This window comes from Trichosurus vulpecula, chromosome 2, assembly GCF_011100635.1.
Source record: "Trichosurus vulpecula isolate mTriVul1 chromosome 2, mTriVul1.pri, whole genome shotgun sequence".
Classification (NCBI taxonomy): domain Eukaryota; kingdom Metazoa; phylum Chordata; class Mammalia; order Diprotodontia; family Phalangeridae; genus Trichosurus; species Trichosurus vulpecula.
The window spans coordinates 182967598-182983057 of record NC_050574.1 but is presented as its reverse complement, the minus strand read 5'-3'; the positions used below and the strand labels follow the sequence as shown (position 1 = coordinate 182983057).

General features: G+C 39.0%; 1 protein-coding gene across 1 annotated transcript; it reads left to right on the top strand.

The window, feature by feature from the left end:
• Positions 1-13360: 13360 nt before the first annotated feature.
• LOC118839143 (prolyl hydroxylase EGLN3-like) lies at positions 13361-14170 on the top strand. The gene has a single exon (XM_036746585.1). The coding sequence runs from the start codon at positions 13395-13397 to the stop codon at positions 14112-14114; it is 720 nt and encodes a 239-aa protein (XP_036602480.1). The 5' UTR covers positions 13361-13394; the 3' UTR covers positions 14115-14170.
• Positions 14171-15460: the final 1290 nt, after the last annotated feature.

Here is a 15460-nt window from a genome sequence, read left to right as displayed (position 1 = left end):
CTTAGTCTTGTGGTGAAAGACAATGAGTTCTTTTTTGACAAGTTCAATTTGAAATGCCTATAGAACATCCAGTATGAAATAAGTTTAACATACAAAACACAGAAAACAATCTTCAAATAGATAGAACCTTGAGTGTAGGAACTGTTTTATGTATTTCTTTGTAGATCTATCCAGCAGACTGCTCTACATAGAGTAGGCATATTAAAAATGAACATTGGTGGTAGTATGGAAGAAATGTCCATTCCCAGTGACCAATTAATTGTATAGGATATTTGTATATTGGTACCTACCTGTTTTAATTTTCAGGTGGATGTCAAGGGTTTAATTCATTATTTTTTTTAAACACCACTTGTCTTTGTGATAACTCTTTCAAGCAGCTCCAATTAGTTTAAAATGCAATAGCTCAAATATTAACCTCCTCAATGTCTTTCATGATCTTTTTTTCATGCTCTACTCTGGTTGTTGAGTTAGTTACCTGCTGACATTTAGAATAGCAAATTAGTAGCTATTTTTAAAGGCTGACAAAGACATTGCTCTTTTATAAGGAAGATTTAAAAGACCTGAGGTTACAGTAAATGATTTTTACTATTTTGCTGTGAACGATACCAAGTCAGTAATTTTGCCATTAGATATTACTGCCATTGTGTAAATATAGATTTGATGACTACTGAAATATAGTGTAAGTATGCAATAAAGAGAGGTGTTCAGTAATGAAAGTGGGGTTTGGCAGAGAGTCATAGATATGATTCAGAAAAGGGTGGAAAATAGGACCTATGGGGAAAAATAGAATAACATAATATAAAGGCACTGGAACTATATCTATTGAGCAGGGGAATGGTTTCACAGAATGCCATAAACATGATGTATCTGTACTTCAAATATTATATACAGTTCTAGATGTCACTTCAGGAAGGACATGATGGCATTAGCAAAGGTCAACCAAAATATGATTTTTATTTAAAGATAGTCAGATATTTAGGACTACATCATCTGGAAGGGTAAATGTTGAAAGGGCATGTGATTAAAAGAAGTTATAGTAGTTGTGTGTATTCAACAACTTGCATGGTGGGCCTCCAAGACATTTACTCTGGACTGAAAGTATTTTCTAGGTCCATATCCTCTTAGAGCCATAGTTTGCAAGCCCCCACCAATTTGTTTGCTTTTGTTAGTGAGTCAAAGGACACAATTATGTCAAAATAAATAATTTAATGAAAGAGCTTAGTTAAGAGATGCAATAACTGAAAACTAGAGAACATCTTTCCCCTTTCTAAATTACCAAAAAAAATCTCTTCCCTTTTCTCCTTGTACTTCATGATATCTCTATATAACCATTCATTTTTTCATATTTAAATGTTTCCCTTTTTGGTAAATTTATTTTATCTGTGTAGATTGGTCCTGCTAAATCTGCTCCCTGGTAATCTCATGAGGTATGAAGTTTCTGCAAGATTTTCAGTTTTTGCTGGATGTGTGAACCTGATATGTTGTCTCTGCTGGGCATCACTCTCTGTCAGTTTGCATGGGCTCTCCTCACCATTATTCCTCTTGTCTTTTGGTCCCTTTTAGTCATTGCCAGATCCTGCTCCACTGAAAGTGAGGTTGTGGGAGTTCCTTCTGATTTCAAATTCTCTCCTTATCTGGCATACTCAGGTCATATTCTTGTGCCACTGCTCTTTTAGCTTAAACCTCAGAGGCTTTTTTTGGTAGCCCTTTTAACATACCTAATCAGTGGACTGGGGGATAACTCTTACCAGATCTTCTATTAAAATGGGGATCCTTCTCTTTCTCAGGCCTTTCTCTAGAATTGGTTTTTCTTTTCCAGAAGAAAATTGTTTTAAAAACCCAGGTATTAGACTCTTTGGAGCCAGATCCTTCCAAGGTAATTTGTGTTTTTGAGATTTTCTACTTTTTAAAACTAACATTTACTGAATAATGAGGGCATGCTTTCTATAAGTAATTTCACTATGGCATAGGCTTAGAAATTACTTGTGACTGGGCTTAATTTCTGATTGCTAAATTGCATCTAAGCAACATCTGTTTAGAGCAAGGAGTCTTACCTGTGTGTGTGTGCTATGAATCTTCCTGGCAGTCTGGTGAAGTCTATGTACCCCTTCTTAGAATAATCTTTTTAAATACATAAAATAAAATCTATAGGATTATGAAGGAAAACAATTATATTCAAATTGTTACCAAAATATATCTTTGAAAAGTTCAAATCTCAGGCTAAGAACCTCTGAATCAGAGGTTATGCTTCTGGTAAATAGGCAAAGGTTATCATGGTTAGGCCCCATAATTATCTCAACTCCCAAACTACTTTGGTGTCCATGGGAAAAAGGCACGGGAACAAATTCAGCAGATGAATAAGATCATTATCTTCACTCTACCTGGTCAAGTTTGTGGCTAATTTATTGACTTTATTATCTGTATGTGTCTAGAAAAGAGTCGCCTTACAAAGTTAGATAATAATCAAGTAAGTAGTTGCAGAATACTGAGCTGCCAGAGTAACTTTAAATCACCATGTCGAAGAATTGCTTCCTAAGAACTGGTAAGGTGATTGCTAATGTGTCAGATACTCTGAAAAATATATACATAAACAATAGGGGAGGGGGGAGCCAAAATGGTAGTTGGAAAGCAGGGACTTGCTTAAGCTCTCCCCCAAATCCCTCCCAAACCTTGTGAAAAAAATGCCTCTGAACAAATTCTAGAGCTGTGGAACCCATGAAATAGCAGAGTGAAACAGGTCTCCAGCCCAGGAGAGCCTGGATGGTCTCTGGGAAGGGTCTATCGCATGGTGCTGGGAGTGGAGCAGCATGGGCCACACCAGGACAGAACAGACCCAGAGTCAGCTGGCTAGAACAGGCCTTGGGGTCATGAATCATTGAGCTGTGGCAGTCACCGACTTCTCAACCCACAAATGTCAAAGAGCAGGTTAGTGGGAAACTGTGGGATCAAGTTTAGAGTGGTCAGGCCCCACCCCTGGGGGTGGTGGAGGTGGTGCAGTGGTGGTTGTGGCAGCAGCAGGAAGCTCCTGAGGCTGCTTCCAGAGCTCCAGTGTCAGCTACTTCCTGAGTCCCTGGCTCACATGGTGGGAGGAATCTAGCAGCAGATCAGAGAGGGAGTGCAAGGAGCACTTTGTGCACACAGAGGTAGTTTCTCTTGCTGTGCCCTGCTTAGATCTGGATTGCAGTCCTGGTTGGTGGTTCTGGGGGGAGGAGGAGCGCTGCTATGACAGAGCCTGCACTGACGGTGGAGTAGAAGTAACTCTGAAAATTGCATGAACAGGCAGCGAAAATGAACTCAGACTCAAACACAGATTCAAACTCAAACTCTAGATTCCTTTTTTTGGTGACAAAGAAGATCAAAATATGCAGCCACAGAAGTCAACAAAATCAAAGTGCCTACATCAAAAGCCTCCAAGAAAAATATAAATTGGCTTCAGGCCATGGAAGAGCTCAAAAAGGATTTGGAAAAGCAGGTAAGAGAAGTAGAGGAAAAACTGGGAAGAGAAATGAGAGTGATATAAGAAAACAATGAAAAACAAGTCAATGACTTGCTAAGGGAGACCCAAAAAATACTGAAGAAAATAACACCTGAAAGAATAGACTAACCCAAATGTCAAAACAGCTCCAAAAAGCCAATGAGAAGAAGAATGCCTTGAAAGGCAGAATTAGCCAAATGGAAAAGGAGGCCCAAAAGACCACTGAAGAAAATACCACCTTAAAAATTAGATTGCAGCAAGTGGAAACTGATGACTTTATGAGAAATCAAGATATTATAAAACAGAACCAAAGGAATGAAAAAATGAAGACAATGTGAAATATCTCATTGGAAAAACCACTGACCTAGAGAACAGATCCAGGAGAGATAATTTAAAAATTATTAGACTACCCGAAAGCCATGATCAAAAAAACAGCCTAGACATCATCTTTCAAGAAATTATCAAGGAAAACTGCCCTGATATTCTAGAACCAGAGGATAAAATGGAAATTGAAAGAATCCACTGATCACCTCTTGAAAAAGATCCCAAAAAGAAAACTCCTAGGAATATTGTTGCCAAATTCCAGAGTTTTCAGGTCAAGGAGAAACTATTGCAAGCAGCAAGAAAGAAATAATTTGAATATTGTGGAAACACAATCAGGATAATACAAGATCTAGCAGCTTCTACATTAGGGGTTCAAAGGGCTTGGAATATGATATTCTGGAGGTCAAAGGAGCTGGGTTTAAAACCAAGAATCACCTACCCAGCAAAACTGAGTATAATGCTCCAAGGCAAAATATGGATTTTCAATAAAATAGAGGACTTTCAAGGTTTCTCAGTGAAAAGACCAGAGCTGAACTGGAAATTTGACTTTCAAACACAAGAATCAAGAGAAGCATGAAAAGGTAAACAAGAAAGAGAATTCATAAGGGACCTACTTTAGATGATGTGTGTAATTCATGAGACCTTTCTCAGTATTAGGGTAGTTGAAGAGAATATACATATATATAGACAGAGGACACAGGGTGAGTTGAATATGAAGGGATGGTATCTAAAAAATAAAAAAAAAATTAAAGGATGATAGAGGAATATATTGAGAGAGGGAGAAAGGGAAAGATAAAATGGGGTAAATTAGGTCACATAAAAGTGGCAAGAAAAAGCAGTTCTGTTGGAAGGGAAGAGGGGCCAGGTGAGGAGGAATGAGTCAATCTTTCTCTCATTGGATTTGACTTGAGGAGGGAATAACATACACAGTCAATTGGGTATCTTACTCCACAGGAAAGTAAGGGGAAGGGGATAAAAAGGGGGGATGATAGAATGGAGGGCAGATAGCGGGGAGAAGGTAATCAAAAGCAAACATTTTTGAAAAGGGACAGTGTTAAGGGAGAAAATTGAATAAAGGGAGATGGGATAGGATGGAAGGAAATATAATTAGCCTTTCACAACATGAGTATTGTGGAAGTGTTTTATGTAGTGATACACATGTGGCCTATGTTGAATTGCTTGCCTTCTTAGGGAGGGTGGATGGGAAGGGAAGAGGGGAGAGAATTTTGAACTCAAAGTTTTAAAAGCAAATGCTCAAAAAAAGTTGTTTTTACATGCATCTGGGAAACCAGATATATAGGGAATGGGGCATAGAAATCTATAATCTATCCTGCCCTACAAGAAAGTAAGGGGAAAAGGGATGGGGGGGAGTGGGGTGACAGAAGAGAGGGCTGACTGGGGAATGATGTAATCAGAATATATGCCATCTTGGAATGGGAGGGAGGGTAGAAATGGGGAGAAAATTTGTAACTCAAATTCTTATGGAAATCACTGTTGAAAATGAAAATATTAAATAAAATGCTAAAATAAAAAAAAAGAATAGGAAAGGTGTTTGAGAGGAATGGAAGTAGGTGAAATTCCTGACCAAAGGAAAAAAAAAATAGAATGGATTCTACAAGATTTAGACTGATGGGCATTGGTCATGCCTGGCTAACTTTTTTTGGACAGAATGTGTTGATTAAGAGATGAAGATATTGCCTTAGACATAGCTCACCTAAAACAATACATTTAGCAAAATCTCTCATGTTATATTTTTCACAAGATAGAGAGATGTGTGTTAGAAGATTTACCATTAGTCAGATTGTACTGACTGACTGGCTGACATTACTGGCAGTAGTTGAATGGCTGAACTCAAATAGTGTGGTTAATGTATCAATGTCACTCTAGAGGGACATCTCTATTGGAGTTCTCAAATTTTTATCAATGACTTGTGTGAAAGCATAGATAACATTCTTATGAACTTTGTGATTGACATAAAGCTTCAAGAGGGGGATAGCAAGCATGTTGTACAACACAGCCAATATCTAAAAACATAGTGTTGTTATTGTTCATTCATGTTTGACTTTTCACGACTCCATTTAGGATCTTCTTGGCAAAAATACTTCAATGGTTTGCCATTTTCTTCTTCTGCTTAGAGTGAAACTGAGGTAAACAGGTCTAAGTGACTTGCCCAGGGTCACATAGCTAGTAAGTGTCTGAGGTCAAATTTGAACTCAGATCTTCCTAGCTCCAAGCCTGGTGCTCTATCCATGGTGAACCTAGCTGCCTGGGTGAGCCAGCCTGACTGCTGAAGGGATGCTTGAGATACCATAAAGTTAAGAATCCTTGCTCTAAACATAGTAACAAAATAGAATGATGGGCCAAATCTAATGAGGTTAAATTTAAAAGGGAAATGTGTAAGATCCTATACATTAATATTCCTTAGATATATCTTGGAAATAAGTGGCTGCTGTATCTCTCCCTACCCCCAACTTCCCACTAGACTCGTTCCTCATCTTTCATTTACATGGGTATATCAGCAAGGCAATAATCACAATATAGATGATAATTGTCAAAATGCCTATGTGGTTCTGTATCACAAAATACGTGAGACTCTCCACATAGAAGGTAGAAAAAATAAACCATTTATTGAGACACCAGAGGACTAGATCCCATAACCAATATGCCCAATCCATCACAGCAGCAAAGAATTCGATACACAATATCACAGCAGGGAGCCTTGCCATCCCAAAACCATCTGTCCCCCTGCTGGGACCTTCCCACAATCACACTCACACAGCACAGAACAGCACATCTGTTCTTTCCCTCAGCTTTTTCCTGTGACACAATTTCCTTTTCCTCTCAGCGAGCTCCTCCCACCATATGTGACTTAGGCTTCCTGTGATGTAAGCAGGTCACATGGCCTGTTAATGGGTGGGAAAGATCTTCAAATCTAAATTGCTATTACAATGTGTAAAAGACTACTCTCCACAACATTCTCAATGAGTGGTTCTCCAGACTTTACTTATTGGCCTCCAATGAAATGGTCTATTACTTCTCAAAGCAGGCCATCCAACTTTTGTCTAGCTCCAGTTTTTTTTTTAAAATCAGTTTCCCTTCATAAAATCTAAATTTGCCTCTCCAACTTGAATCTCATCTCTCCCAGTTCTGTCCTTTGGGTCCAAACAAAACAAGTTTACTTCTTCAAGTATTTGAAGATAACCATCATTTCCCTCATAATTCTTTTCTTCTCCAGGCTTCCTGGTATAACAATGTTGCTAGCAGCTGCTGTGGAGGTGAAAGACCAACTACAAGACCAACAACAAGACTACACAGGAGGGCTGCTAGCACAGGTTCTTTGATCTGCTTTTTCTAAGTAAAGCAACTTTAAGGGGTTAACAATCTCACTTTAATTAAGCATACATATATCATTCACTTAGTTTAGGGGAAAGATCAGTACCCTGAACTTCAGGGAAAACACAAACAGAAATTATAAGCAGAAATTATGTAAATAGAGCAAATAACACACAGAAATCAACAGACAGGCCTCTAGCTGCCTGACCAGGACATAGTTACCAGGACATAGTTACCAGAGAGAGGCACCAACATCTGGGTTTTCAAAGTCGGGGGAGGGGGAGGCTCCTACAGATATCTGGAATCTTGTCTGACCAAATCATCAACACTCTTCCAATGAATGTACCCTCAAAAGCAAAATGCCAACCTCAGAGCTCATATACCCTGTTGAGGGCCCTGAGGGCTCAGCTTTCACTTAGCAAAAGGGGTGTGGGAAAGATCTTTAATCATTAGAACCACATCATATACATTGTTTCCAATCAATGACTCTTGATTCTAACAAAGACCAGACTCAAAGACACCTGATTGCCTCAGTACTGAGAAGTACTCCAAAATAAAAAACAAAAGGTTCCCCTTTACCTGCCTGCTTCAAACAAAGGCAAAACTCATTAAAGGCACTTGATTGCCGTAGCATTCCAAAAGAGAAAACAGTAAAAAAAAAAAAGTCCCACCCTTCTTGGGATTACATCCTGTTAATTCATGCAGCATAGACTTGAGACCTTTTAGCATTGGTTTCTTTCTTGTGAATGACTTGTCAATCCTGTTCCTAAAATAGGATATCTAGAACTGAACACAGCACCCCTGAAGGGGGCTGACCAGGGCAGAATCCAGGAGGGCTAACTTACAGAAAGAGTATAAACATGTTATTTTCCATAAAAAGTAGTTCTAGTCATAACATTTTCTGAATATTTGAGTGGCTTTTTCACTGATCCTTTTATAGCACTTAATGATAAAATACACAATGAAATAAAAGGTCCTTAAAGAGTGGTTCAGAAAAATGCATTTAGGATATGAGTATCCTGATTGGAGGAATTGTTTCTTATTGTCTAGCCAAAGAATAATCTGGCAATATTTTTCTGGATGCAAAATTGGTAGGTAATAATTGCCCCTTAAAAGTTAAAATCTGTGGCAATTATAGTTAATGAATTTACTAATACCCACTGAAAGATGATCAGTTGCTCTCTAAAGAGATTTTTTTTATTTTTTTTTTCCAGCTTTCTAGGAATCAGCAGATATTACAGCACTTTTTTAAGCTTCAGGACTCTATCTAAGCTGTCCCAGTGCTCTGTAATGTTATTTACCTCATGCCTGCCTGAAAGATGATTTTCTTTATATAAACTATATTTTTTATTTACCAATTCAAGCTGTTATGAATTGATATAGGGAAAAATATGTCTGTGGCTTTTAAAATTCAAACATACTGGCTTGCCAGCCATCATTTTTTCCTTGATAACCATTTAGGAATATAATTGTCTTTTTTCTTCCTCTGAGAACCCAAGAAGGACAAAAACCCATCTGACTTCTTTCAAACAATCTAGCTTATGTAGCCTCCAATTTTGCATTGATCTGATGCATTGCTAAAGTGGAGCCATATATCAGGGCTTTATAGACCAATATTAAACAATCTACCAGTTTCAGAAGTGTTGTCACTTTTGATATGGATCTTTTTTTTTATGGTTTTTACATAAACTCTCTCACAATCATGGAGAGTCAACATGCTAAAAAATGAGGCAGGCTGGCGATTCTAATTTTTAAATAAATATAATATGACAATTTAGACAGCCACATAAACATTCATGGGGCTTTTTGCAATGAATATGATAACATCATGGAAATAATAAGATGGAAAAAAGAAAGGGAAGTGCTTGAGTACTTTCAAGGTTATGTTAAGAAAACACTGAACATAAATCCTTCAATGAAACTCCTTTGTCACAATCTCCCTTCAGAGGAATTTCAAGAGGGAAGAATGAACTGGGTGAAATGAGATCTAAATCAGACATCCTAACAGAAAACAGTCAGGTCTATGTTTATTTGACATGCTTGTGGACTTAGCAGACCAGGGCATTGGCATGACTACAGAGGTAATAACCAGGAGATGGATGGAATTGCTATTATTTGGTTAATGCATAGCTTATTAAGTTAGAGCCTAGTGTCTGAAATGCCTTCAACTTTGCCTTTAAGCATGTTCACTGAATTTATAGTAGTAAGTAACATTTTCTACATTAAGAATAGACAGGTCGGCTATGTGGTGCAGTGAGTAGAGCACTGGCCCTGGAGTCAGGAGGACCTGAGTTCAAATCTGGCCTTAGACACTTGACACACTTACTAGCTGTATGACCAAGTCACTTAACCCCAATTGCCCTGCCTTCCCCCCTCCAACCCCACCCCAAAACAAACAAACAAAAAGAATAAATGTGCTAATTTTCTATTCTTGGAGGGAAATATGTGTGTATATTGGAAGTAAGGGAGAGATTTGATTCTATAATTCAAGTAGTATAGAAAAGTTTATAATTTCTGAAGAGAACTCAAGAAGAAGGAAAAGGAATGATGGGCAAGATTTTCTCAGTGAAATTGTAGTCATTGTTTTCTTTGCTGTTCTACCTCCCCGCCCCCATCCTTCTTCTAGGGCAACACATCTCTCTGGACTTCAGATGTAAATAGAAAGCATTGGACTAGATAATTTCCAAGGTCCCATTTCAGTCCAAATCTGTGATCTTATTATCTAGCCCAACCCTCTCATTTTACAAAGGCTTAGAAAAGTGAAAGTGAATGTTTAAAGACAGAAAATTAATAAGTACTAGAAGAGAGATTTGAACCCCCAGTCCTTTGATTTTAATACAGTGCTAATTCTTTACACTATGCTGCCTGACATCTATTTTCTTTCTTTTTATAAAATAAAAAATGGTTAACAAAAGATCTCTATAAAGTCTCTCTCTCTATTTAAAAAAAAAAGATGAATTGCTGTATTGCTTTCTTAAAATTTATGTTATACTTTGCTTTAGAAAAAGAGATTTTGATTAATTCTGGATGAGAAATTGTTTATTAATATATTAACATTTGAATGATATTTTAAATTACCAATGTGTAACCTAAACCAGCACTCCAGGCTCTGACCTTACCTAAATTGATTCTAATCTTGGGTTTCCCCTTCAAAAAATTCTCTATCTTTAACTTGTTAAACATTTACTCATATTTTCTCTGGGAAATCTTTTCATATAGCTCAATTATTCTTCCTGTTTAACTCCCCAGAGATAAGCAGAAAAGGGTCAGGAGATCCTCTATAAACATTCAATAAACATAATGGTGTAAGAGATAGCTTTTGTTTTGCCTCCAAGTATATGCAAAAACTACAAAGGACTTTTGTTAGCCCATGAATACTCAGTGCAAGTCTTTTCCCTCTCTGGTGAGTACTATCATCTTCAGGGTTCTAAAGTCCTCATAACTCTACTCCTTGAGATTGTCAGACAAATTCCACCCAAGTCTACCATATACGTGAGTCCTATTATCATCACCAAGAACCTCTAAAGGCATCCAGTTCTTGTGGTACAGGGAAATAATTCCCAAGGAAATAATCTTGGGTCTGTCCTGCATTAGGAATTTATTGAAAGGGGTGGTATCAGATGATCCCTAAGGTACTCATGATAGCCATGATATTTATTTAGTCGGTTAGTTAATTATCATTTGTTTGTCTCTGGTTGTTTCTATGTTGTCTCTCCATTAGAATGTAAGCTCTTTGAGAGCAGGGACCGTCTTTTGCCTTCTTTGCATCCCTAGTGCTTTTAGCACAGTTCCTGGCACAGCAGATGCTTAATTAATGCTATTGGACTGACTGGAAACTCTAAGTAGATCTAACTATAGGTATTTCAGTGATAAGTTTAGAAATTATGAACAAAACTCAAGGCAGAGACCTTATATTTCTATAAAATAGTTTCTTAGTACCTTATCTTAGTCCTTTTAAAAGTTTCAATCTCGTGCTGTTTCTAAGTAGCTGGTGGATCTTATTGTAATTTATCTGAAGACCTTTGGCACTGCATTTTAGCCAGAGGCCAGGTATACACCATGCTGCTCCTATAATTTGCTGTTGCTCTATGAGCCTGTGGTATATAAAAAGCACACAGACACACAAGGGGTAGCAGGGACCAGGCAAGCTGCCATGAAGTATGTTCTAAGTAGGAAGCCCTTAGCAATACTCTTTTGAGAACTACATAGAACTCTAGCACAACATTTCCCAAAACAATTTGGCCAGAGAAGGCTTTTGGGCTTTGAATATATTGATGGAAGTGATGAGTAGTTGTTCCAGGGTTTAGGGTTTAGAGTTATGGGATATGTCCAGAACATGAAAAACCTGAGGAAATTGGGGAAGAATGACATTAGGCCTATTTTTATGTCCTGGGATTATATGGCCTATTGTAAGTTTGGAGGATCATAGACTGTAGAATCATAGATTTAGAGCTGGAAGGAATTGTTGAGGTCATTTAGTCCAAAACCTTCACATTACAGATCAGGAAACTGATTCCAAGAGTAGTTTAGTGACTTGTCCAGTGTCATGAAATGAGGTAGACTATACAATTGTATAACTGGAATTCAAATTCAGCTCCAAAATTCTACTGAATGACAAACATGTTCAAAATATTTTGGCTACATGAATCATTTTATATTTAATATCTGAAGGAGAAAATTATTGCTAATCTCTCATATCACCCATCTTGACAACACACAGGGTAATTGGGGAAATGCTACTTTAGCTTAATACAGATGGAGGCCCAACTAATTAGTCTTGCAAGCATATTCTTGTTGAACTCCCAGACCAAATGCAGGACCTCTCTTATTAACACCTTCCTTGTTACATAAATGTATTATCCCAAATGGTCTCTTCTCAACCCTGCTGAAATTTTGATCCTATCTGTCGTTAGTTCTTCTGCCACTGCTCACCTAACTTTCATTACAAAAACTGTTCATGGCACAGTCGACAGAGCTCTGAGCCTGGAGTCAGGTAGCCACAGACGCTTTTTGGCTATGTGACCCTGAGTAAGTCACTTAATGTCAGCTTGCCTCAGTTTCCTCAATTATAATCATAATGGCAACCCATCTCACAGGGTTTTTATGAGGATCAAAAGAGATAATGTTTTTAATGCACTTAGCAGAGTGTCTAGCAAAAAGTAGGTGCTTAATAAATACTTGTTTACTTCCTCTTCTCTTCTCCTGGTTGACTGCAAATTTGTATTGCTCTTCCAAATTTCTACAATCTAAGTTTGCTACTTCTCGAAAGCCTATATACACTTAAAACAGACAAAACTCTGACTCAGATGAGCACTAATAGTTTACTCTGAGTTGACAAGGTCAACAGGAAAAAATTCTAACTTTCAATTAACGTGTGTGTGTGTGTGTGTGTGTGTGTGTGTGTGTGTGTGTGTAAGGACCTATCTACTTAGAGTTAGTTATTTATTGTCATACACCTGTTATCTGTTTTCAATCATTCACCAACCAGCAGGTGGTGGGAGGTGTTCACTTTTATTAGTGTCACACAGTTCTTTTACTTGTAGTTTTGAGTTTGAAGAGTGATTAGTGAATTATTTCTAGTAACAAAAATACTAGAGAAATTGGATTTTTAAATAAGTGAAAAAATAAAAGGTTCTTTTTGGGTGATGTTTTGCTCAAAAAACTGTGAATAAAATAGTATAGTATTTTCAGCAAAAAATGAATAAATTAGGGGGAGCTAGGTGGCGCAGTGAGTAGAGCACCGGCCCCGGAGTCAGGAGGACCTGAGTTCAAATCTGGCCTCAGACACTTGACACACTTACTAGCTGTGTGACCTTGGGCAAGTCACTTAACCCCAATTGCCCTGGCTTACCCCCTGCAAATAATAAATAAATTAAAGAGAACTTGGTTTCCTACCAGTGAAAAAAGAAAAGATTTCTTTTTGTTGACAGTCACGCTCGCGCTCCAAAAAGGGGGTCCTTCCAACTCTGTACGCTGGGCCCGTCCAGTGCTGGGTCGATGAGCCCAGCGCAAACTCGTCTGGAGCTCGGACGGTGCTTTTGTTAAGTGGACTCCACTCAAAGAGTTGTGGGCTGTTTACCCTGGTTCCCTCTCTCTCGCAGCTGCTGGTGCGGCGCCGCGTCCCTACCCCCGACCTCTAGGGGCTGTAGCCCTGGCACCCCGTGGGCCTCAAGCTGGGTGTCTGTCTCCAAAAGTTGCTCACACGCCTCCTCCAGGCCCGCACGCTGGGGCCGCCGAGGCTCCTCTCCGCTCGGGAGTCGCGATGCCCCTGGGACACATCATGCACCTGGATCTGGAGAAGATCGCCCTCGAGTACATCGTGCCCTGCCTGCAAGATATCGGCTTCTGCTACCTGGACAATTTCCTGGGCGAGGTGGTAGGCGACTGCGTTCTGGAGCGCGTGAAGCAACTGCACTGTAACGGGGACCTGCAGGACTGGCAGCTGGCTGGACCCCGCCCCGGGATCTGCAAGAGGCACTTGCGGGGAGATCAGATAACCTGGATCGGGGGCAACGAGGAAGGCTGCGAAGCCATCAACTTCCTCCTGTCCCTGATCGACCGGCTGGTTTTGTACTGTGGAAGCCGCCTGGGCAAATACTATGTCAAAGAAAGGTCCAAGGCAATGGTGACTTGCTATCCTGGGAATGGGACCGGTTATGTTCGACATGTAGACAATCCCAGTGGAGACGGACGCTGTATCACCTGCATCTACTATCTGAACAAGAACTGGGATTCCAAGTTGCATGGTGGAATTCTTCGGATATTCCCAAAAGGGAAGTCCTTTATAGCAGATGTGGTACCTATTTTTGACAGGCTACTCTTCTTCTGGTCAGATCGTAGGAACCCACATGAAGTACAGCCTTCCTATGCTACAAGATATGCTATGACTGTTTGGTATTTTGATGCAGAGGAAAGGGCAGAAGCCAAAAAGAAATTCAGAAATTTAACTGGGAAGACAGAAACCTCCCAAAGTGAGGACTGACGTGGAGATTGGTTGGCACTGTTCTTTTCAGAAACACTGTTTCTGAACTCTCTGCAAGCAACAAGATCCAAAGATGACCTCTTCGTTGACTTGGGGGAAGGACACTCTTTCCCACATGCTAGAGATGTACCGTTCATGTCTCTTATCTTGCCTGTGGTACTCAGCATTCTTCTGCCAGAACTCTATTCATCTCCAGACACTCTCTGTGACTTTGGAAGAACTTGAAGATTTGCCTACTCCAGAAATACCGTGGGGCAATGACCCATTGAACAAGTTTAGCAGATGACTTTTTGGCTACATCAGTTGTAAAGATGATGAACATGGAAACATAGGGGAGGGAACAAATCTTATTTGCACTTTATGTAAACTTTTTGGATTGAAAGAAAGCTTTGCCAAGAAATGCTGCCTCTGGAAGCAACGTGAGAGGTTGGCTTAAGGAAAGCGTTTAGAGTTCCTAGTGCTCCACTCAGCTAGACATCATTGGATGGACTTTCTGTAGCATTGGCTCAAGTGTGTGTTTTCCCCGTTTCTACAAAGGGCTGTCCTTGTCATTGTATTACTTTCACATATGCCTTGTTGTCTGAACACTTCTTATTTTGTTCTTTCTTCCTGATCTTGGAAGAAAGGCTTCTTGCTGCTGCTCAAGATGGGTGAAAATATTAACCTTGTATGAGATAGAAGTACCGTTTACCTCCCTTTTTATTTTTTCCCCTCAAGAGGTTGGTTCCCCAGGAGTCTAGCCAAGGCTAAAAGTTCAACATTGTCTTACTGCTTCTTTAATAAGGTAGAGTTGTGAATCTAAGAGTAAAAATCTTGTCTGGGCCTTAGTACCAATCCATAATTATGTTAAAATGAAACTAGATCTCTGGTTAACAGTACTTTTTTTGGAGTTAACAAAAATTTTCTCTCCCCATCTTCCCCTGTATTCATTTAAAAAAAAGAAAAACAAATACTTGTATAACATATGCCTCATCGAACAGAACAAACTGCTGTATTGGTTATGTCCAAAATTATACTTCTCATCCTTGAACCGTCATTTCTCTGTCAAGAGGTTAGATAGTAACATGGTTCCATTGGGCCTCAGACCATATGTGTCTCCACTGGTTCTGGTGGGAAGGAGGTCTCAGAAAAATTAGTAATGTCTTCTCCTTTAAAAAAATGAGGACACCTTCCTTTGAGAAAGTGGGGTGAAAAATAAAGTCTATATTTAAAAAAATAGAAATAAAAAATTTATGGAAGAAAAAGAAGATTTCTTTTTGTTTAGAGAGATTTAACTTGTTACCCATGTGACCTTGTGCCATCTATTATCTAGAATTCAGTAAGTGTCTCAAATGTGCTAAATACTG